Here is a 22,420-nt window from a genome sequence, read left to right as displayed (position 1 = left end):
AGGCCGAACGGGAAGGATCGGTGTAGGATGTCAGGACTTATTGCGAGGGGGGGGGGGGGGGGTGACAACTGGAAGGCTTGGGACATCCATGATCTGCGCTGCATACATGTACTGTATGTCCATGTACATACAGTACATGTACATGTATGTGCTAACTGTCACTTGCTACCAGCACTACCAGCAGCCCTAACACATTAGTGACAACCTGAGATCTTCAAGTTCAAGACATTATTTCTAGAACGGAGATATCATGAATTTCTTGTAATAGTATAAATATTATCAACACCTTACTAAAGAGCGTTTTCTTGTCACTTTCGTCGATGGAATCTCGTGACTGAGAGGAAATGGATGAGCAACTAAACGGCACAGCACGCCGGCATGGCATTGTCATGGCAACACACATGTACATGACATCCACAATAAAACGAAGCAGAGTCATAATTTCTTAGAAAAGAACAGGACCAATGAACTACAAGTTACGCTGTACATGTAATGTGAACTTTTTTTTTCTTTTTTTTTTTTACTAAGGCCACAGCTTCCAATCATGACATGCAAAGCAGCGGTGCAGCATCGCAGGCATGAATGGTAGACGTGGTGACGGGGTCTGATGTGCTCCACCGACCTAGGGTCTCGGCTTCACTGCACAGCAAACGCGTCGAAAAAAACGGGGGCTAATAATTATCGGGAGATGAGAGGGGGGGGGGGGGAAGAAGAAGAGAAGAAAGAGAGAGAGAGAGAGAGAGAGAGAGAGAGAGAGAGAGAGAGAGAGAGAGAGAGAGAGAGAGAGAGAGAGAGAGAGAGAGAGAGAGAGAGAGAGAGAGAGAGAGAGAGAGAGAGAGAGAGAGAGAGAGAGAGAGAGAGAGAGAGAGAGAGAGAGAGAGAGAGAGAGAGAGAGAGAGAGAGAGAGAGAGAGAGAGAGAGAGAGAGAGAGAGAGAGAGAGAGAGAGCGAGAGAGAGCGAGAGAGAGAGAGAGAGCGAGAGAGCGAGCGAGAGAGAGAGAGAGAGAGAGAGAGAGAGAGAGAGAGAGAGCTGGGAGATAGAAGAGCACAGTGCTCTTGGTGATGGGGGCTACGAAGGATAGCAGGTTCTGGGATATGTGCATGAGAATCAGAATATTGGTGATGATGGCAGCAGGGTTATAAGGTAAGCAGCTGAACACTCATAAGAACAGGGAAAGCGTTGGCGAGCAGATTCAAAGTGCATCAGTAGCAGAGAGCCAGTCCTGAGCAAGAAGGTGACGGTACACCTTTTTCTTAAAGCTTTGCATGTGGGGCTGGGCGGGTGGGTGGTGGAACAGGTCTGGTGGCAGGGCATTCCATGTTGCAACGGTGCAAGCAGGGAATCCTTGGAGACAGCTATTCCGGGTGTTGGCAGGCAGGCCAGTTGTCATCTGGTATGGATGGGAATCCTGCAGCTGGAGAGACTGACGGGTAGGTCTTGTCTCGGGGGCACGGTGAGTGGCTGGTTTAGGCAGCATCTGCTTCAGAGGGCTGGATGCATCTAGATAGCTACCACCGCCATCAGCTAATATAAAATTGGCTCATGCGATAACATTGCACAACACTGACCACGTAACTTGTAGTTACTTTTACTTGTAGTTAAGGATCAAGGGATCCTTTTCTTTTCTATAAACTGTCCGCGGGGAAATTTGCGGGAAAAAATCGTAAAAAACGCGGGGAAAACGCGGCATCATATGGCATAGTTTGAGGTGAATTTGCGGTAAATATGCGGTAAATATGCGGTGAATAATAATTGATAAGCGGCAATTTTCAGGGAGTATGTAGTGAAATCAATCAGTTAAAAGTCTCTGGTGTAAGCACTCGTCATATTAGAGTAAAAAGCCGCCACGATGAGACGTTGCTGACCGAACAGTGCCCTGTGTGTACGTGTAGTGCAACAAAAAAGTTCAAAAATCGCGGGGAAAACGCGGGCTTTTAAAAAATCGCAAAAAACGCGGAAGAAACGGGGCCGCAGAATCGCAATTTTCCCCGGGGACAGTATAAATATATCCTTGCCTTTCCATTGAAGTCCAATCATCTTTTTAGTTGAAAAATTAAGAATTCTACCACAAAGAAGTTCTTCATGTTTACATGTGTACCAGGAAGTCGTCAAATGCAGTACTGCAAATATTTGACGACTTCCTGGTGTGCAATTCTGAGCACAATTTTTCTTCTTTTTTCACCTCCAGATAGCTGTGTGTTTTCATTGCAAAACATTCCTGACTTGTTGTTTTTGTTGTTCAAGCAAAGTTGAAGTCAGATGACACATGACCCCGGTGAAAGTTTCGCGTGGCGCAGGAAGACCACACACAAGCACTTTGTGAGGATCTGAATATACCTTGTACATGTAATACTGAGTGCAAGATGCTGAACTGAATTTGTGTTATTTCAAACAATTGTTTTTGATCACAGTACCACATAGAGCAAAATCTGAATCCCGTCCACAAGCTAACCGACAGTCAGGCTGCCAACATGACTGTACAAATGATCCCTGCAAACACCCCATGGCAGAAGTCGGAGGCCAAGTCCAGTGCGGGGACGTACATTGTACAAGTACATGTACATCTCCGAAAAAAAGTTCGTCTTCGCCTCGATGCTACACTAGCACTGCAAGTCGTGCAGAGTCGTAGTCACGTGATCACTGAAATAAACTATTTTTTGTGGGCAAGTAAATCTTTTTGCAGGCAATATCGCATATTATTGCCCGCGGCGGGGGAAAAGTGCTGATTCGCCGAGTATGGGTAACAATCATGTGCCACGTGATAAGGGAAATTATGTAATGGGTGCTGCTGCAAATGAATTGAAATAGAAGTGAAACTGCAAGATTTAGATAAATTTCACAGACCAAAGGGACATACATGTACATGTGGTTCATTGCATAATTACAATTGAGATACTTATTTTCACACAAGAGAGACAAAAGAGAGATTGGAAGCTGTGCCGAAACTCTGAGTTTCACGTATTACTACGATCATCAGGCAACTAGGATAATTAATTTCATCTTTTCCTAATCCGTTTCTTGGCTTGGACATCAGCTTCAGTCCTTTGTTTTTGGACAACCGCTGCCGCCAAAAGGAAGATGGCTTCTCGGGGTTCTGGGCCAAATGTGTCACTTTCTTGGCCCTATACCATCGCCTACATGGCAAACCTCTGTCATTTCCGCATCATTTTCTTCAGCAAGTCGACTCTCCTGCATCATGCTGTTGGAATGCTTCTCAGTCCAAACCGCCGGTTGTGTGGCATCAGAGTATGGGGTATGGGACCTCCAAGTGGGAACACTGGCTGGTGATGAGGCCCACAGGGTGTCGGTGTCAAGGCTAGTTTCGATAGCCATGTTGTCCATTTCCAAAGACTCGTTCTGTGCTGGCAGGGTGTTGACATCACTCGACTTGGCTGTCTTAGCTCGGTGCGGCAGTGTGCTCAGCTTGCCCAAATCATCCATGGTGAACCGCTTCAGCGAGAAAAAATTACTGCCGAATCCCGTTGACCCGGTGCTTGTACGTGTGGTGCGCGTGCTGCTTGAAGTCCACTTCTCTGTCCATCCTTTCTTGGTTTCCGTTCCCCTGACTACATGGACAAAGATACCAAATCCCTGAAGTGAGCTCAGTATGGTGAAGATATACTGGAGAGTTATCTCATCCCAAACGAGAACAAAGAATCCGAACATCCACGTCAAGCCCAGGAGAACAGACAAGCAGACGACTATGGCAAGAATTGATACCTCCTTGGACTTGCCACTCTTCGCTGCGCCCAATTTCTTTTCCCGGTTGCGTAACGAGAAGCCAACTGCAGCGAGGATACAGGTGTTGTATAGAAGTGACATTCCCATTGGTGCTACAACAGTGCCGTAAAACGCTCCGGAAACGGTTATCCAGCATCTGTGGAAAAGCAAGCAAGTGAACAATGAAGGGTAAGAAAAAGAAATGTGTTTCGACATGGAGCGACTATTCATAGAGCTACAGCTAAGATGGGAAGCCGGCGCATAGCTCACATGGAGCACGATGTGGGGTGGGGGACGGCATGTGCACCCCTAACAACTTCAACGTAATAATAATGACCATAATGCCATGCACCAGCCATCCTACACATGCCGTGCACCCCCCCCCCCCCCCCTACAACGGGAACCCGCTGTGTCCTTGAGAAGCTCTCAGGAACTTAGTTGAATGTAGGTTTTAATTATCAGGTGATGTCATAGAATATCTCCTCTTTACAGTCCATTCTCTCAAAACGGACAACTTGACGTGTGTCTTGCACAGGGTCAGTCTTTCAGGTGTGGTGAAATAAAGTGTACATCCAGTACTGTGCAAAACATCGAATTTTTCATTGCCCAATTTGATGCCTGAGAAAGCCAACGGGATGAGGATTCAGATTTATGGCCCAGCTTCACACCAAGAAACAAGAGCACCATGGCAACATGTACGGAAAAACGGGTACGATATGCAGATAAAATTTAGAGTCTTTGAACTAGGGCAAACTCGGTCTCGGAAAGGCCAGCCGGACTATCAGGGATGAACGGGTATACAGGTCACCTGAATCGGGAAAAAGACTAGACATACAAGAACGATTTGCAAGATTACCATCCGGTACAGACACTTAATTCAAATATCCAACTTGACAAAAGGCAACTCACATGTCATCCCCGCCGTATGCAGTAGCGTTTGTTGCACCCACAGCCGCACAAACAATAACGAATGGTACGACTGTAGACAGCAGAAGCACAGGAATAAATCCCAACCAATAGTCAGTATAACTCAGATATTCCCACGGCAACAGAGAACACCTACGGTTATAATTATAATGATAACGACACCAACAAGTTCATTGAAAACGAAGTAAAACTGCAGTTCGAAGCAGCTAAGCAGCCTGGATATGATTTTTTTGGAGTAATACCATGTACCAACATAATTATTCTTGAAATTCGATCTATCTGATTTTTCTTTAATTATGCAAGTAGATTGGTAAGAGCCCAGAACGATGATTTAAACCTGTGAAATTGCCCAAACCCCTCAGAAATGGCCCAAAATAGACTAATACACTTGCCAAATATAGATGCACGGAGTAGCTGCTTTTCTCTCAATCCTGACTGGTCAAACACAATCACAATGCTCCGGTAGAGGAAGGTTGCATCCACTGACATCCACATGAACGCACACATTAGAAGATACAGTCAACTTCGCTAATAACGACTGCGGATATAACGACAATTCGCGAATAACGACCGAATTTCCATGCCCAGAGCAAAGTCCCATCTAACTGTATACATTTTACTTCGGATATAACGACTATCTGAATAACGACAATTCGCGTATAGCGACATGCTTTTAGTGCCCCGAGGTCATATTCACTGCTTGAATAACGACTTTCTGGGCTTTTGACAGCTATTTCAAGTACCTGTCAGTCAAGTACATGTACATGTACCTGTCATGCAGAAGTACCAGAACCTATGCCTATGGTGATGGATATTATTATAAAGGCACACATGCAAGAAAATGCAGCCAATGGGGGGGGGGGGGGGGCTTTTTCTTCCTTTTTTGTTGGCTTCAAAATTGTTGGATTTACCAGCACACCTATTATGTATACACTTATGTACATGTAGTTGTACATGATTGTACAGTAATCATCATACATGTACATGTCCCTGGAAAACTACTGCCACCAATTTGCAGCCTACGACACTCTCCGTCAACTTCTGGTTGTAAAGTGCGAATGTGAAAACTGCCAGAAAGAGAAATAGAGTTAGGCACAGGCCGAAGATCATTTGGTGGTGGTCGCCTTTGCGCAGTCTCCTGAAACCAAGAGAGGCAAAAGAAAACCATGCAAACACATCTCTTCGTCACTTGGAGAATACAGTTTTGCCTTGGCAACATCATAATCGCAAAGTAATTCTGCTCGAGCTACGTCACCTCCCCTATTTCACTCTTTCTTTTCCCTCTCACAAGCCGAATGTTTTTTGAGAAGAATGCAATTCCGATTGTTAGATGAAGGATGAAACCAATTGTCATGAGTGGAGTGCAAAGTGATTGGCTGGGCCAACTGCAATGAATTCTAGTTGAAAACAAAGTGGCTAAAGGCACCAAATAGAGCATACACAGAAACTGGGACACTATGAGCATTGCATCACTGCATTAATGTATCAACTCTGAGAGACTGATAAAATAATTTCATATTACCTACTGGAGGATGCGTGCAGTGATGTGAAAGTACTGATTAGCACAGAGGCAGAGTTGTTGCCTGATGATTGCATTTAAAGGGGAAGTATACCCTAAAATAAAATGTTCACCAGTTGTAGTCTTCGGGGTGCTAAGTCGAATGGTCTTGGTCCGAGGAAGCTGATGCGCTCCCTTCCTCCTTTATTCCCAATCGAACTCACGCACTTACACCGACATTGGGTGACGGCGCCCTACTAGATAGGGATTTGTATGCAAAAGTCACTAAAAGCCCCGTTTCATTCTTATAAAAGCACGGTTGACCGCGATTGTTCCATATGTTGTAGAATTTTGGCCGCTGAGTCGACTGGTTTTGGTCTGAAAAGGCTGCGATGGAGCACTCGGCCCTCATGTCCAATCAAACACGGCTGAGTAAGCGGTCACGTGCTCATGCACACACAAGTCACCTGGTCATCGTGCCATCAGGATACAATTTACAGCCTGTTTTGGCCCGTTCCTATCACCCGAGTTGAACCTTTGTACCAGGGAGTCGTAAAAGCCTCTTACGACTCCCTGCTTTGAACTTTTGAGTTGAACCTTGGTATGAAAATTGTAGCCTGCAGGCACGGTGACCAGGCGACTAGTGTACGCATGAGCAAGTGACTGCTTACTCAACTGTGTTCTTTTTGGAATAAGGGCCGAACGCTGCATCGCAGCCTTTTCGGACCAAAACTGTCTACTCAGTGGCCAAAAGACTACAACATATGGACCAATCGCGGTTATCCGTGCTTTTATAAGAACGAAACGGAGTTTTAGTGACATTTTTTGCATGCAAATCCCTATCTAGTAGGGCGCAGTCACAAGTGAGCGAGTTCGATTGGGAATAAAGGAGGAAAAGAGCGTCTCAGCTTCCTCGGACCAAGACCATTCGACTCAGCACCCCGTAGATTACAGCTGGTGAAAATTTGATTTTAGGGTATACTTCCCCTCTAAGAAGCATGAAAATCAGCATTGCAACGACCCAGCTATATTCCACAGTTGTACTGTGTCAAATGGAAACAAGGAGAACGGTCGGTCTGTTGCTACCTTGTGCACATCTGAGTCTGTGACTGTTCAAAACCGTTTAGTTTAGTTGTTGGACCCTAACGCATAACTTGTGCCCCACCGTTTTCCTTGTTTACATTTAGTACATATATTTTCCTTGGCTCACCATCTGAGTACTTATTGCACTGTGAACATTGCACTCCAGTACTTACGGTATATATGCAATAACAAAGAGTGTGGCCAAAAGGCTGACCATGGATATTCCACAGCCGACCATGGACACATATTTCAGTCCAATCACTGCAGCGGTTTTCTCCAGTGGTATTTTCCGTGTCTAGGGTCACGCAGAGAGATAGATAGATACCAGTAGAAATTGAGATAAGTGGATGGAAAGATAGATAGAAGATAGAGAGATAGATGAGAGAGAGGAGGGGAGAGGGAAGTACAGAGACTCCATTATGATGCAGGACATGATTTTTTTCTTTTTTTACTAATAACACAGCTCCACTGGAAAACAGGCGGAAAACAAAAAGAAACAAGGAAAAATACAACACATAGGGGATATAGGGCCGACGTACCGATGTGCTGGGAGCAACTCAACTGACCAGAGGTCTCAGCGTCAGCGTTGCAACTAGGCATCGTAAAATGGATGGCGGGGGGGGGGGGGGCACAAAAACGACTGCAAAACGAGCAGAAGCTAGAGAATGCCACAAAAAAGGTTAACTTGCTGCGAAACAATGAGAAGAAAATAATGATGCCAAAAGCGCTAAATACGAAATTAAGAAAAGGGAAATCATAAACCTCATAGCGCTAGAGCTGCACCAAAGACCGAGAGAGCTTGACAACTCAGGCCCCTACGCTATGCTTTTTTGCCTAGCTCATCATGCATGTATTTAGAACTGATAGGCTACATGATCGTATTACCCATAGCCATTATTCGGACCTTGTGTCCACGTGTCATACACCACCGTATTCCACATTCACGCGTATTTGCTTTCTTTGTACAGTTTCTTTCCCGTCTTTCCGCTTTGTGTGCTTCGCTCACTTTTTCTTTCCAAGATCTTTTCCGTTCGGCGTTCTTCGCGAACTGCTCTCGACTTTATCACTGGTGGAGGTGTAATGTAGTGACTTCGTACATGCGTTTGTTGCACGTAAATCATTATTACAAATTTTGTAAAGATCAAGATCTGTCCTCTTCTGTCACGCATGGTTCCTCGTTCTCTTTCCTGCATTTCTTCTACCTCGTCATACACAACGGTATTCCACAGTCAGCCAGACTCGGCGGACAACGAATTTACTCAACAACCCATTTGAGATATTATAAGGTTAGTCTGTGTAAGCTGCAAGAAATGGCCGCGTAAAGCATCCAATTCTCAGCACAAGCAGTAAAACTCACAAGCAACACAGCAAAGTTGGTAAGGTGACTGCACTGGCAAATGGTCCTGTTCCACATTGCACCATCACGTGTTGTATTGCAGTCCAAGTTGCTCCATCCACCGTTGCCATCATCTAATGAGGGTTGAGCAAACAAAACACGCAAATGAGTGGGTTCATCCGCATGCTTGCATGTGTAATTTCATATTTACCTCTAGATGAAATTATTGTACTCTTTTTGGCGGAGTTAACGCATATCTGAGTATGATGACCAACACCCATTAATTACCAGCAATTTGGCCATTCCATGCACATCCGGAGTAAAATGCTTAGCCTGAATTTGAGAGAACTATCTAATATCCAGACAAGAGATCAATAACTTTAGTACGACCATTGACAAGATATCAACAGATATATATATAATGCATGTGAGCGGCGCCTCCTGTGGCTGGGGCACATTGCGCGGGAAGGACCGGACTCTTACAAGGCACTGCAGCTAGCCCTCAAGAATTTGGACATCAGGCGCCCCCGTGGACGATCTCACAAGATGGGTCGACAACATCAAAGAAGACCTCAAGCCTCTGAATGTGCCGATTCAGGAATGCCTCAACCTCGCCACCAACAAGAAACTCTGGTTAACGATCATTGACAGATGCATGACCCCATTTGATTTGTTTATGCAGGCAATATGCGACCTGTTTATGTTATTGTTGTGTGTGTGTGTGTTATAATGCATGTGCTGTCTATGGGGTTTCATAGCCATAACTTTCCTCATCCTCCTCATCTTTGACATCATCATCATTGTGTGTGTGTGTGTGTGCGTGTGTGTGTTTGTGTGTGTGCGTGTGTGTGCATGTGTGTGTGTGTCAGTGTGTGCATGCATGTAATCATATAATATGTTTGCATGCGGATACCTGCAGTTGTGTGGGTTTCTACCCCCCCCCCCCCTTCCACAGCTTCGGCTGCCATCGCTACATGCCTCCCTGTGCCTTTTTGCCAATGTGTGTGTGGGCCATGTCAGCAGGGTGGACGACTCGCGCACACCGAAGCAATTACTGTTCGGCAAACTGCCTGCCCCCGTCCTCGTCATGGCCCGAAGAAGAGGTGGCGAGATGTGGTGTCGACTGACCAGGCGGACCTCGGCGTGACCACCTGGCTTGAGAGTTGCCAAGATCGTCCCGGCTAGAAACGAGTTGCGAGTAGCACCCCACCGCCATGGCCCGCTCCTGATCCTCTTCTCTGTGTCTGTGGACGCCCGTTTCGTCGACCAGGAGACCTGAAATGACATGCCAAGTTCTGCGCTCGTGTTACCACTTGAACTTTCCGACATTCGCTATCATCGCGTACGCAATGGGCAAGATCAAGGTCAAGGTCAAGGTGTGTGTGTGTGTGTGTGTGTGTGTGTGTGTGTGTGTGTGTGTGTGTGTGTTTCCGGCCGGTTCCACTGCTCCGGCTGCCATCGCCACCTGCCTCCCTGCCTTTTTGCCGGCCTTTGCACCATGATACTTTGTAGAGATCTTAAAATTATTACTTCTTGAGCAAAGTGCACAATGCAATCCTGCAAATTCGGCTCCAGACTTCTGAAAAACCGACGCTGATAGATGTAATATTTATACCTTTATCGAAGTCCCAGAAGACACACTCAAAGACATCATCCACACCCTGAGAAGGAGCACAGACACATACATGTATTGATAAGTGAAATAAACAAAATCATCCTTCATTGTCCAACTGTAGGAAGGATAAAGGACATATGGAAACGAGTTAAGAGTAACTCTCCATCACTGTAACATTGTACAACTATTCAGTTTTCTTTTGCCTACATCATATCTCATCTTAGAACCTACATGCATTGACAAACACCTACCCTTTGCCTCTCATGCAAACTCGTCATATTATCAGTATTATAAAGCATTGCCGCATTCAAGTGAGTGGATCAATTAGGTCCACCCGCGGCCTCGTTCGAGGATAGATTCAAGTAAGGGTATAGTGATTGGAAAGGTGCTGAGTTACATGATACAAAAAATTATTTTCAATCAGGAAACTGAATGTGTTCAGCGCTCTGGATGCTATAATAATAACATTATTCTAGTTGCGATTCGTATTACACCGTAGCGGTTCATAACTTGGGCAGGTGACAGGTTCAAAGTCGCTATAACGAGTCTATGGCTCTCTATGTCTCACAGGAAATGAAAAACTTCAGTACAAAGGAGCCCAGGGGACCGGCTTCCATGCTGCCATCGCTTATGGGTGAAGAGATTATCTCATTGAATTCCTGGAAAAAATGTTCAAACACAAATGTTCAAACACACATATTCAAAGGTAGGATTCTTACAGCATCTGCTGTAGCCAGCAGCTCGAAGGACATCAGGGCTGGTTGTTTCAGATTATTCAGTCGTACACCACCAACTTGGGCTGAGATTATCTCTGAACTGACTGAAGTGTTCACACTAAGATTGGAGTCTTGGAAGAGAGCTGACGTTTTGTACAGTATATACTGTGTTGAAGCCAAGTTGCAGAGTGACTGGTTCGACAGAGATATCAAGTCAGTCGCTTTGCTGATTGTGCTGGCGGCGATGTCAAAGGCCACGCTGGATCTGCTCTCTGCAATGCAAAGACACACATAAGAACATAGTGCAACTCTGCTTGGAATATTGTTCAACGATTCACTAACATAGCAAATCAGCCACGTGAAAAACAATCTATTGTTCACGTTACACTCAGGGAGACTGCGATTTCGTCACCCATAAGAACACCACCACCATCATACGGTCAAAGAATCAGCATCCAAAAGACGTAGAGAGAGATAGAGAGAAAGAGAAACAGGGAGAAAGACAGAAAGGTGGAGAGAGAACGAGATAGTGAGAGAGGGACGGGGAGAGGGACGGAGAGAGAGAGAGAGAGAACGAAAGACAGACAGAGAGAGAGAGAGAAAGAGAGAGAGAGATAGAGAGAGAGAGGGAGAGAGAGAGACAACGAGATAGTGCAAGAGAGAGCAACGGAGGGAGGGAGAGAGAGAGACGGGGGGGGGGGGGAAAGAGAGTTGGAGAAAGAGAGAAAGATAATTAAATTTTGTTCATAGCTTGTTTGTATATGCTGTGGTGTGACTCCTTTGTAGACCCATACATAATGTGATATTTCTGCCATTTGTAAGGGGTATGCAAGTTTGAAGGTACCCTTCAGCTTTTTCAAGGGCTTTGCACAATCGATCTACACTCCAAAGTAAACCTACTCTGAAGTACCTGTAAATTTTGACCGAAATCGAATAGATCGACTTGTACACATACTTTGGTATTGTCAGACATGCTGTGTTGATGTCAATACCCATTCTTACACGTGCAGAATCCCAGTCTCGAAATATAGCTTACCTGATGCAGGAGAAGTGGACTCCCCTATGTAGAAGCCTCCACCTGGAATATGGCCTGCAGAGCGGAAAACCTGGTTTCTTGCGTTCTCTTTTGGGCAGCTTACTGCAAATCCAATGTTCTCCTTTTGGTCTTGTAGTGTTTCGCCCGCTTCAACAGCAAGAGTTGTTACAAGCCGTTCCATCGATTTTGCAATCCTGTAATCAAAAAGCAACGAGTCAATGTCGGAATTGTAACAAACATCATTTGGACATTCACATTAGGACTAATCTCATTGATCCACTGATTGTGTGTGTGTATGTGTATGTGTATGTGTGTGTGTGTGTGTGTGTATGTGTGTGTGTGTGTTTGCTCCAATTTCACTACAAGGTACCAGTGCATCTAGTGTCTGCTTTTTTAAAGCAGAGTGCTGTCTATACTGGTTACCCTAGCAAGTGTAGGGTGTGCATAGGTAGCCGTCTTGGCCGTCCTATTCGCATGTCCTCCGTGTGGTGTAGACCAGGTGTGAATTGGGGGTTGATTCACATGGCTTCGCCAGTTGTGTGAATTAGACAGTTTCCTGGCGCTTGTCTTGATCTGTTTCAATCAGAATCAGATCCACTATCGTTGCTATACAGAGAAAATCTGTGGGTGCATATCCAGTGCATTTTCAGATTTGCGTGCTTCTCTTGAGACGTGCGTATATTATACGGTACATGGTGTTTGTGCGCGTGCATGTTTGTTTGAGTGTATGTGTGTGTGTGCGCGTGCGTGTGCGTGCGTGTGCGTGTGCGTGTGCGTGTGCGTGTGTGTGCGTATGTATATCTAGGTGTGGGTGGGTGTATATGATATGTGTGTCTGTATTCATGTCCTGACACACTGCAGTCACCAGCATGTCCCGCGAACGCTGCAATTTAGCTGTGCTGATCGGGCCTAGATGGCCGAAACATCTAGTTGTCTACAGCATTGGATGTTCGGAAGATAGCAGGCAGTGGTGAGCGGTCTGTGTGTTTTCTGTGTGCTCTCTGTCCGTTCTGTGTGTTCTCTGTGCGATCTCTATTGTGTTCTTCATGTGCGTAATTGCAGTGCGTGCGTTATGCAGTGCTGTTCTTTGTCAGTGTCAAGCTAGCATATTATTCGGATATTGTTTGTGTTGTTTATGCATTTGAAGCCTGTGTGTGCATGTGTGTGAGTGTGTTTCTGAGTTACGATCTGCACTTAATTACCTTTTGGCTGGCAGTGATGCTACTACTGTTTCCTCTGACTTGACGTTGAGAATATTATCCACACAATCCAGTGTTGACCGGGCAAACTAGCAAAAGAAACAAGTCCCACTTGTTATTTCCCTTGAAGCCGATGCCATGCCCTCACAGCTACCGTAACACACTATAATAGTTGGCTCATTTCTCTGAGTAATATTTCATGTAAAAAACTGCTGAAAGCAGTTAGACTAGTCTGACTTACCTGGTTCGAGACAAGCTGCAATGCCCAAAAATGATGGTGAACAATTGGTATATAACATTTTTTTAAACGAGTTCCAATTCTTAGAATAGTACAATAGTCATGCATGCGTAAGCTGTCCACAAGAATCTAGAGGACAATACGTTGTTAGACTGAATTGGGAGCTTAACAATACCTTACACCCCCCCCCCACACACACACACATTGTACAAACATGGTTTGTTGATACAAGTAATAATACCTTTTTGCCGACAATTTGGTCGAAGCCTTCATCTCTGCTCACAGCTGACACCAAGTTGAATATGGTGGTAGCTGCAAAGTCGATATCATCACTGTTGAGCAGAGAGCTATCATTGGTGAGGCTAGTGACAGCTAGAGAGCTGTCCAGCACTGACTCAGGAACACTTGTATTGAACTCCGTCTGGACAGGTGCACCAAAAGAATTCGAGGAAAATTCACATTTATGTTTTATTTCTACTACAATGTAGTTAGGCCAACGACTGAAGAAGGCTGGGGAATGCACCTGCAACTAATAAAGAGAAATCTGGTAGTCTATCGTAGAATTTATAATCTGCATATTAGAGCATGCTCAAATGCGTCCACCAGGACAGCAAGAACACTGGACAATGAGAAAGACATTGGATGTTAGCTAAGATGGAAAGTTATGAGAAATGCAACTCCCATGCCATCGAGAGCAATCTGCCAGAGATTCGAGACCTAATAAATACTCAGCTGATATTCTAATGGAGAGAATGGTCTTTCCTATCTGTTCGCAAACTCCAATGCAGCCGTTTACACGTTTAGGAAACTTCGCTTCTCGAGTTCAAATTTACATTACACAAATGTTTCTTGGCCTGGCCCATCATCAATGAGAGGATGGTACTCCAATATCAAGCGTACCAATTATTGAAGTGTATTGCAGCATACTGGTTACTACGATTCTAAAAAATTCACACAATCGTTTGCGCCATGCAATTATCTTTCTGAGAACTCGAATGCTCCGTGGACGACAAACATTTCTTCCATACATCCGGGAGTATGTGAAATGAGGACTTTTGAACTCCTTTTGTGGGAGAACACCTTCACCACGAATGACTGCATAATACATTTGAATGAACGGTTTTATGAAATTCTCAAGGATACCAACCACTTTTTTTAAATGGACTACATACCTTGGAGAGCTGTTGAAGTTTCGCTGTGTTAGGCGTTGGGCATGCTGCTACGTTTGGTTCTGCCCATTCCGCCATCTGTAAAGTGCTGTTATGTGGACGTGGCACAGACATGCAATATCGGGTTGCGTATCGCGTGACATCGTCCAACAATATCACTGGGCAAGGCTCGGTCCTTATCTCATTGATAAATGTTTCAGACCAATATAACCTTCCTCGTTCCCCTTCATTTGTTTCCTCCGGACTGCAGATATCTAGTCATAGGTAAAACAGATTACACAAAACAAACTGTTTTCTGATGTCAGACTATAATTATTTTAAAGATGTTGCTCAGCTGTGCCCAAAATGCCCCCCCCCCCCCAAATACCACTATTGGAGACGGGGCTAGAAAAACAGAAACATGACACGCATTGTATTGAGCAGGGAATTGCATATTGTCTGACGTCCGTAAAGTGTTGTTGCACTGTAGCCAAGTCTTCCTGTAAGTTTGTATCCCCTGTCATCTTTGTACATGACTAAGAGGCACAATTTTCTCATCCTATGCAAACCGAACTGACAATGGCCCCGAAACATTGTGTATTGAGCATCGAGTAATGCTGTCTTCTGACTTGCTAAGTTGCAGGCCTGCTGGGCTTCCTGGGTGCTTTGGAGGGCTGTCATGAATGACGAAATGGTCAAATAAAGTCAGCAGGCAAGTGTGAGGTCAAACATCTTTAGCAAACTGGTATTGTAGCTAAACCAAGACTGAAAGGATGAGGCCACAGGTTGACTCCCAAACTGTTCTTATCTAGATCTCAGGAGTCTTTCTCACCATATGCGTATACCTTCAGACTCAACGGAACAAGCTTGAGGGAGGATGTAGAGTTGAGCAAGGCATCTGTGAAGTTTGATTGCAAGTTGGTGACGCTGTTGTTGCCCGATATCTCTGCGATGTAGCCAGCTGATGCAGTCATGTCGGCCATCACCTCCAGACGGCTGCGGTGGGAAGAACAAAGATACATAGCCAGGTGTTCTATCACAAGCATGACATACCTCAACGTTAACTGTCTTTCCTGCCTTCCTGTCAGCAACAATAAACTGTTGTCCAGCTAATTTATCACTCAAATAGTACGAAAGTGATATCAACACTATTTCGTACCATTTCTATTTTATAAAATGACCTTTACCCGAGGACACCGAGAAGTTACTGAATCCTGCAGCTCCAAAACTCGATGAGAAATTGTGAGCACACATGGTCTTTCCTGCAGTACTTTATGATCATAATTCAGGACAATGTATCAGTTTGAAATGTAGTGGCAGTACAGAGAACAAGTTACTTCATATGCAAATTTAATTTCAAATTTCAACGGTCTCTGCTGGGATAATGACTACACCATAGCTCAGTGGTTAGAGCATCGCTGGCCTCAAGCAAGGGTTCCTGGTTTGAGTTCTGGTGGTGACAGTCAATTTTTTCTTCAGACTTTTCCCATTTGCGTCTTTTCCTCAAACTATTGGAAATTTCAAGAGGCTAACCTTTGCCGCTGTTCATATGTGCTCCGGAAAAACTCGACTTCAACACGTCCTGGAAACAAAATTGAAGTCACCTGTAACGACACCGTAATAGCAACACAAAAGGAAAAAAACTAATTTCATAACCAAATCAAAGATGCAAAGCATTTGTTGAGTTTGCAGCGTCTAACTAGCTCGGACTGTTAATATTTCGTCGCTTGAGACAAGAAACCTAACATTAGTGGAAGTAAATTGAGCGCTCTCATACCACGAGAACAATGGAACAATATTTTAAGGTTTGAACGTCGTTTTCATGTGATACCAGGGAGGTTTAGACCCGCGTAATCCGTGCGTACTTTACGTGTGTGTACCACGTGATACTCAGAGACTCACGTACAGACGCTTTCTGATTCACGACATACCGTGTATGGAGGCTCACCCTCGTTCCGCCAGAACAAGGATGAAAATCAGAATGAAGTGCATTGTGCAAGCTGTGAGGGTACTCAGCTGAAGAAGTTTCCGAAGCCTGAAGTCAAAATATTCGATGAGCTTCTTCTTTGACCAAGTTCGGGCCTTTCGCTTCATGCTTTTGTTTGTTCCGTGTGACTACTTCAGAAGTAGAAACATTGTGAACGTGGATCCATTGCAGGAACTTTGCGTTCCCGTATCCGGACTAAACCTCCCTAATCATCAGAAATCATGAGTATTTACTCTTCATACTGGTACGAATAATCCATACGTTCGGATTTAAAGGGTTAATCATGCTCTCTGGCTAGGGAAAATATGGATTTGGCAAGAACTTTTGCAGAAAAGCAGAAGGCTCATTACGAATCTAGTCAGTCATGCAAGATGGATGTTTACAGCCCTTTGAGTGGCTCTCACCTGTTCATCGAACAGAGCTTGAATCTGATCGTGACCAACTGGAACTTGGCCACCTGCCAACGAGAACTCACCTCGAACACCGATATGAGCAACACCTTGATAGAACAGGAAAAACGGATTTGGATTAACCCTAGAGCTACCATCGTTTCAGCTACCCTAGAATTCCCAGAGGGGCCATTGGATTCCACAGGGCTTAGAGGTGATACTCTCGGGATTCGTTTTGAAAATATGTATAGAAACTGAAGTCCTTGGGTTAAAATTATACCTTCTAAGACACGATGTTTGACAAAAGGAGAACATGTACGGTAGTCCATCTCTCTCGTTGTTACTATAGGACATTCCTGAATGTGTAAAGATTGGAAGTATCGAGGAAATATAATCCACAAATTTCTGATTGTCACAAAATCGTTCTCATTCCATTTTACATGTTTGCTTTGCACATATGTTTTGCATCCATGTAGTATTCAATCACTCAATCCTGAAATCTTCAGTACAATTTTTCCTCTTCTTTTCTGTCCCCAAATGAACGGCTACATTTGGTAACATTTTTGTCTTCACATGTTCATTAATTTGCAGGAATGAATGGAAACTTTGTTTTTTCATCTTGATTCTGAAATCAAGATTAAAAAATCTATAGAAAAGAAAAAGTACGAAGGAACTACAAGTTACGCTATAATGTCCACGAACACCAGTTGATCCTTTTCCTTTCCTATGAATTAATTCTTGGCTCTCCATCCGAGTCCATTAAAAAAATCTGTTAAGAAACTGGAGCAAAAAGACAATTTCTTTAAACCTAAGGATGATAAGGTGTATGTCGTGCAGAATGTTTCGTACCTTGTACTCTTAGCACAGACTGTGCTGTGGTGCTGCCCACTGAGTTATTTACTGTGCACACATACACACCATTGTTGCACTGGCGCAATGTCGGTATGGTTAGCACCAGAGAAGTGTTGTCGGCTTCGGCAGTAGTGAGTCCAGGACAAGCTGGTGGTTCTGCAATGCACATACCGTCTCGCAGGTAACACCACCGTGCCGTCGGTTTTGGATGTCCAGTGTAAAGGCAAGAAACAGATAATGACGATCCTTCGAAGGAGACCAGAGTTTTCGGTATTGGAGGATTGATAGATGGTGCAGCTGCAAGTTCAAGAAGGAGGAATATGGTTTGGATATGAATTGCTGTTTGCAGGTTGACCAATTGTGAAAAATGCATCTTTTAAAAAGAAACCAGAAGGAAAATGTTTTGTCGCTTCTGGTGTTTGGTGCTAATCTTCGTGAAAGTGTCAGCAATGCTTCTTCTGATTTATGTTTTCATTATGTTTTAGTCATTTCTTCACCTTCACCCTCCGCCTGTTGTTGACTTGTTCAGCTGAATTTAATTTTTTCCACACGTAAAGCGTGAGTTCTCAATCTATGCTTTTGCTTTATAAGTTGCTGTATTTGACATTTTTCTATTATTCCCTGTATTTACCCATGATGAGAAGGGAACGAAAACGTCTGGTTAATAAATTGGCTTACCGGACTGTGTACATTGCGTCGGTGCTGACACCTTTCTTTCGAAATAATTATTATCATTGCTTTTTATCCCTTTTTGCCATGATGTTTTTGCCATGCCTACATGATGCCTAATCGCCATTGGGGATATACACCCGGTTTTTCCCTCACAACTGTGTCCGTCGGCGCGAGGCTTTTCTCCGCTGGCTCGGTCCAGGTAAATTAATCTGACGGTCCCAAGTGGTTCTGCATCATGGCCTATTTCTGCTATCCACTGGCATGCCTATTCTATCTAAAAAACTTTGTTCTCAGTCGTTGCTTCCATACCTACTGTAACTCGTTATGCGGTTCACATCTGGCTGTGGTCAATTACCCTTCACTTCGTGTGTTGTCGCTATTGCAGTGTACAGAACTATCACATGTCACATGTTGCACGTTGATACTATTAGTGTATTGTAGTTACGATTTGTGTACAGAACTGTCACATGCTGCAAGGGCAGTATTGTTAAGACCTGCTAGGTCGCTTGCAATATTGGTGCAGTGCGTATTACTGCTATGCATTTCGCGAGTGTCATATTTATTTGTTAGTCTGTTAGATCTGTTACATCACGAGTGCATATCTGTTACGTCTACGTCGACACATTTTACGATACAGTAATTGCTATGCGTGTTCGTACCACGACATGTTCACGAGCGGAATATCTTGTGAATCGTGCTAATTTATTATAAGTAGAATTGTTGACACACTAATTTGGTTGCAATGTACATGTACTTACTAGTACTTGATCCGTTGCATTATCGCCATCCGCGGCAACTCCGCTACGATCTACTTGGCGAAACTTACTCTCGCTGACAGGGTGTGCTGTCACCCTGTCGCTGGGTGCAAGCACCCCTTGACAGACACTGTTTTCCAATTCTTTAGTCTTTCACTTCAGCAGATTGCTAGTTTCTGTTTTGTTCTGCATTCAAATTATTATTGCTTTTCTTTTTGTTGCACCTGCACTCCGCGCTGCACGTGCACGCGGACTTTGGCAGTCGCCATAATTAGTATCTCTATGGCTACGATGATTCATGCATTTTCTGTACGCTGCATTTTCTCTCTATGCCACGTCGTTGTGTACATGCATGCGGCGCAAGCCAATGCACGCACGCGGGCACGTTTTGCTGAGGACAGCGATTTGAGAGAGAGTTTGTCAAGTTTGAGAGAAGGGTGGTTAGCTTCTTGCCCAGATTAGTCACAGTTGTGGTTGTTGTTTGCCTTTGCGTTTTCCTGGTTTCATTCTCTGCATTTTTAGTTGTGTTCCATGTCTGCATGTTGTTTTCCGAGTGTCAGTTCACTACACCAGAGTTCGAACAATTAGAATTTAATACAGTCTTCACCGAAAGGGAAAGAGTCCTAAACAGCCAGTATATGTGGAGCAAGAATTGGGTTCCCTAATAACAGCAAATATCCTGATTTACATTATTCAAGTGTCAGGGCGATAGCCCTTTCCCAAAGGTGCTCTTTTAATTCGCATTTAGTGCTTTTCGCGTCCCTCAAAATATGCTGAAAAAGAGCTCTTTTTTCAGTGAAAACGGTCAAAAAGTGCTCTTTTTTCAGTGAAGCATAAACATGATAATATGTTCAGATATGAACCCACGCTGAGAAATGAATATGCAGTCTTCCATTTATTGGTCCACGAAAGGCAAAACAGGAAGTAAAGTTTAAAAAAAAACACTTTTTACAGCATTGTGTACACCGGAGCAATCTTCACCAACTTATTGCCCCCCCCCCCCAAAAAAGCGGCGTGCCAAGGCCCATCGAGCACTCGGAAACCGTGATCGCATGCATGAGCAAACAGATTTTAGCACTTTTCAGCTAAAAAAGCTCAAAAACGGCGATATTCACCAAAAAACTCAATAAAGGGCGAAAGAAGCGGGCTTTTCCAAAAGGGCCAAAAAGGGTGAGCACCTTTGGGAAAGGGCTACAGGGCAAGGTTGAGTTGCTGTATTTCATTCTTGATCTTGAAATGGTTTGTGATGTGTTTCCGTGGATGCAGGGCATCTTATTTGCGCCGCCGAGCACGCTCATCATTTCTTGATCAATGCCGCTTGCATGAATTGTAGGCTGGCTGCATCGATAATCGTGTGTTCTGCGTTTTTTGCAGGCATGCTTAGTAAATATGGTTTTCATTATCATTTTGGCCCACTCTCTGCGCAAGTGAACCCCAGGGTGATTTTTTCACAAAATGACTTTTTCTGCTTTTGCCATCTGTAAGTATCTAGTGATCGCATGGCAATGTATTAGCGACATCATATGCCAGATCTTTGGCTCTTTCCTGCAGAAGTGTATGTGATTCAGAGGTGTGGACATTCCAAAAGTATGGAGGGGGCCTTGTCCCAGATGTCCCGGATAGGAACAATATTATTATGAGTGTATCTTCAACCATGCCTGTCGCATCACAGTCAACACATAGCTCCAAAGCAGGATTGTTCCATTCTCCGGTGAATTTCTATTTACGATTCCGGGGACTGAGAATCCACATTCCTCACCTTCGACATCCAACATTGCTGGATTTCCCGTAATCTCGCCACCAGCGTATTTATCCTCATTGCTTGCCCGGCAATGATAGTCGTTACTGTCTGTTACCTCTGCTCTGTAGATTGTCAAGATGTGGTCTCCTTGGTAGAACGACACTCTACCTACCAGATCATCTTGTTGAAGCAGCTATGTAGTGAAGAGCACAACGACAGTGACATATGCGATGTTAGCATGAGGGTCGGTTCTGGTACACGAATAGGCGAAGTGAGGAAAACTATTCTATCATAGCACAGAATGGAACTGGCAAGGTGGACATTGAACTCACCCACTTCTACTTATCTTTCAAATACCGCCACCATTTTCAGTGCTCTAACAGGTATCACTATAATATACAAATTATCGTTATCTTCAGCATCACTGACAGTTCTGGCAGATTTCCTGAATATGGTCGGATGAAAATCGATCAGAACATATTGCAACTTTTCAGTACTTATTACCATTACACCTTGGTGCAGACGATGTTTGATGTTAGTAGGTGTTCTATTTCGACACTTGCTGCAAAAGAACAACTAACTGTACATGAATTTGTCAAAGCAAAGAAATAATAATGCTCCACTGACCACTCCATTCATGAACCATGTTATTATGGGCTTCGGTATGCCAAAGGCTTGGCAAACGAGAGTCACTGTCTTTCCAGCAAGAGCAGACAGGTCAGGTGTTTGGGACAGGAGTACAGGTGGCACTGCAGGGTGAAAGCAAAGAAGGACAAAGAAAAGTAAAATCTTGACGCTGCAACACAACGTGACTTTCAGTTGACATCAACTTGGTCGAAGTAAGCTGCTGTGATCAAGGGATCTATCTCTGCAGTTTTTCTTCTCTTTGAGAATGCCTTTTAAAGTACTAACTGTAATGAACGGGACTGGCATAACTTACCGTAGACAAATACATATGCCGAGGCCTTGGCATTTGGTTGGTGGATATTCTCGACGACACATTCATACTGGCCTTGGTCAACATTGTTCTTTACAGATGGGATTGTAAGAGTTGATTTCACAGCAAAGCTTCCCCGCTTGATTATGTTCGCATCGGTATATTGAGAAACAGATTGAAGAGTTTTAAACCTGGTCCCATTTTTTCGCCAATATACATTCGGCTTCGGTTTCCCTGTTCCGATGCAAATTAGTGCTGCAGTGGAGAACTGATTCACTCGAGCAGTGCTTGGTGCAAGTAACACATCGGGCCTCTCTGCGAAAAAAAACCAAGAACAGTCAAAGTGTTTTCTTCAAACCTTTTCCTTTTCCAATTCCCCACCTGATGAACAGTGAAGGTATCAACAGAAGGCCATGCAATATATTTTAAAAAGGAGTAAAAGTTTGAGACCATTCCCTTGTGTAAAAAGGAGTAAACAAGTGGAAGCAGTCATCATGAACTGTGTAAGTGTTAAGAGCGTGTGCGTGCATGCATACATTTGAGCGTGTGTGTGTATCTGTGCCTGCAGGAG

The 22,420-nt window shown here is 44.2% G+C and overlaps 1 protein-coding gene across 1 annotated transcript in view; it reads right to left on the bottom strand.

Annotated features, from left to right (window-relative positions):
* Window positions 1-3,689: 3,689 nt before the first annotated feature.
* LOC135819555 (uncharacterized) overlaps window positions 3,690-22,420 on the bottom strand; it is a 101,776-nt gene continuing 83,045 nt past the window's right edge. The window contains exons 40-58 of the mRNA XM_065332784.1: window positions 21,853-22,164; window positions 21,540-21,661; window positions 20,931-21,105; window positions 17,742-18,041; window positions 16,908-17,002; window positions 16,050-16,120; window positions 15,349-15,512; window positions 14,541-14,791; window positions 13,610-13,789; window positions 13,134-13,219; window positions 11,932-12,125; window positions 10,899-11,167; window positions 10,180-10,225; window positions 8,586-8,698; window positions 7,402-7,523; window positions 5,626-5,785; window positions 5,040-5,129; window positions 4,630-4,699; window positions 3,690-3,877 (exon numbers count right to left, since the gene is read on the bottom strand). Coding sequence (XP_065188856.1) covers window positions 5,097-5,129; window positions 5,626-5,785; window positions 7,402-7,523; window positions 8,586-8,698; window positions 10,180-10,225; window positions 10,899-11,167; window positions 11,932-12,125; window positions 13,134-13,219; window positions 13,610-13,789; window positions 14,541-14,791; window positions 15,349-15,512; window positions 16,050-16,120; window positions 16,908-17,002; window positions 17,742-18,041; window positions 20,931-21,105; window positions 21,540-21,661; window positions 21,853-22,164 — 2,693 coding nt within the window. The 3' untranslated portion in view covers window positions 3,690-3,877; window positions 4,630-4,699; window positions 5,040-5,096. The remainder of the gene's footprint in view (window positions 3,878-4,629; window positions 4,700-5,039; window positions 5,130-5,625; window positions 5,786-7,401; window positions 7,524-8,585; window positions 8,699-10,179; window positions 10,226-10,898; window positions 11,168-11,931; window positions 12,126-13,133; window positions 13,220-13,609; window positions 13,790-14,540; window positions 14,792-15,348; window positions 15,513-16,049; window positions 16,121-16,907; window positions 17,003-17,741; window positions 18,042-20,930; window positions 21,106-21,539; window positions 21,662-21,852; window positions 22,165-22,420) is intronic.

Source organism: Sycon ciliatum, chromosome 6, assembly GCF_964019385.1.
Source record: "Sycon ciliatum chromosome 6, ocSycCili1.1, whole genome shotgun sequence".
NCBI lineage: Eukaryota > Metazoa > Porifera > Calcarea > Leucosolenida > Sycettidae > Sycon > Sycon ciliatum.
This window is presented reverse-complemented; position numbering and strand designations above follow the sequence as displayed.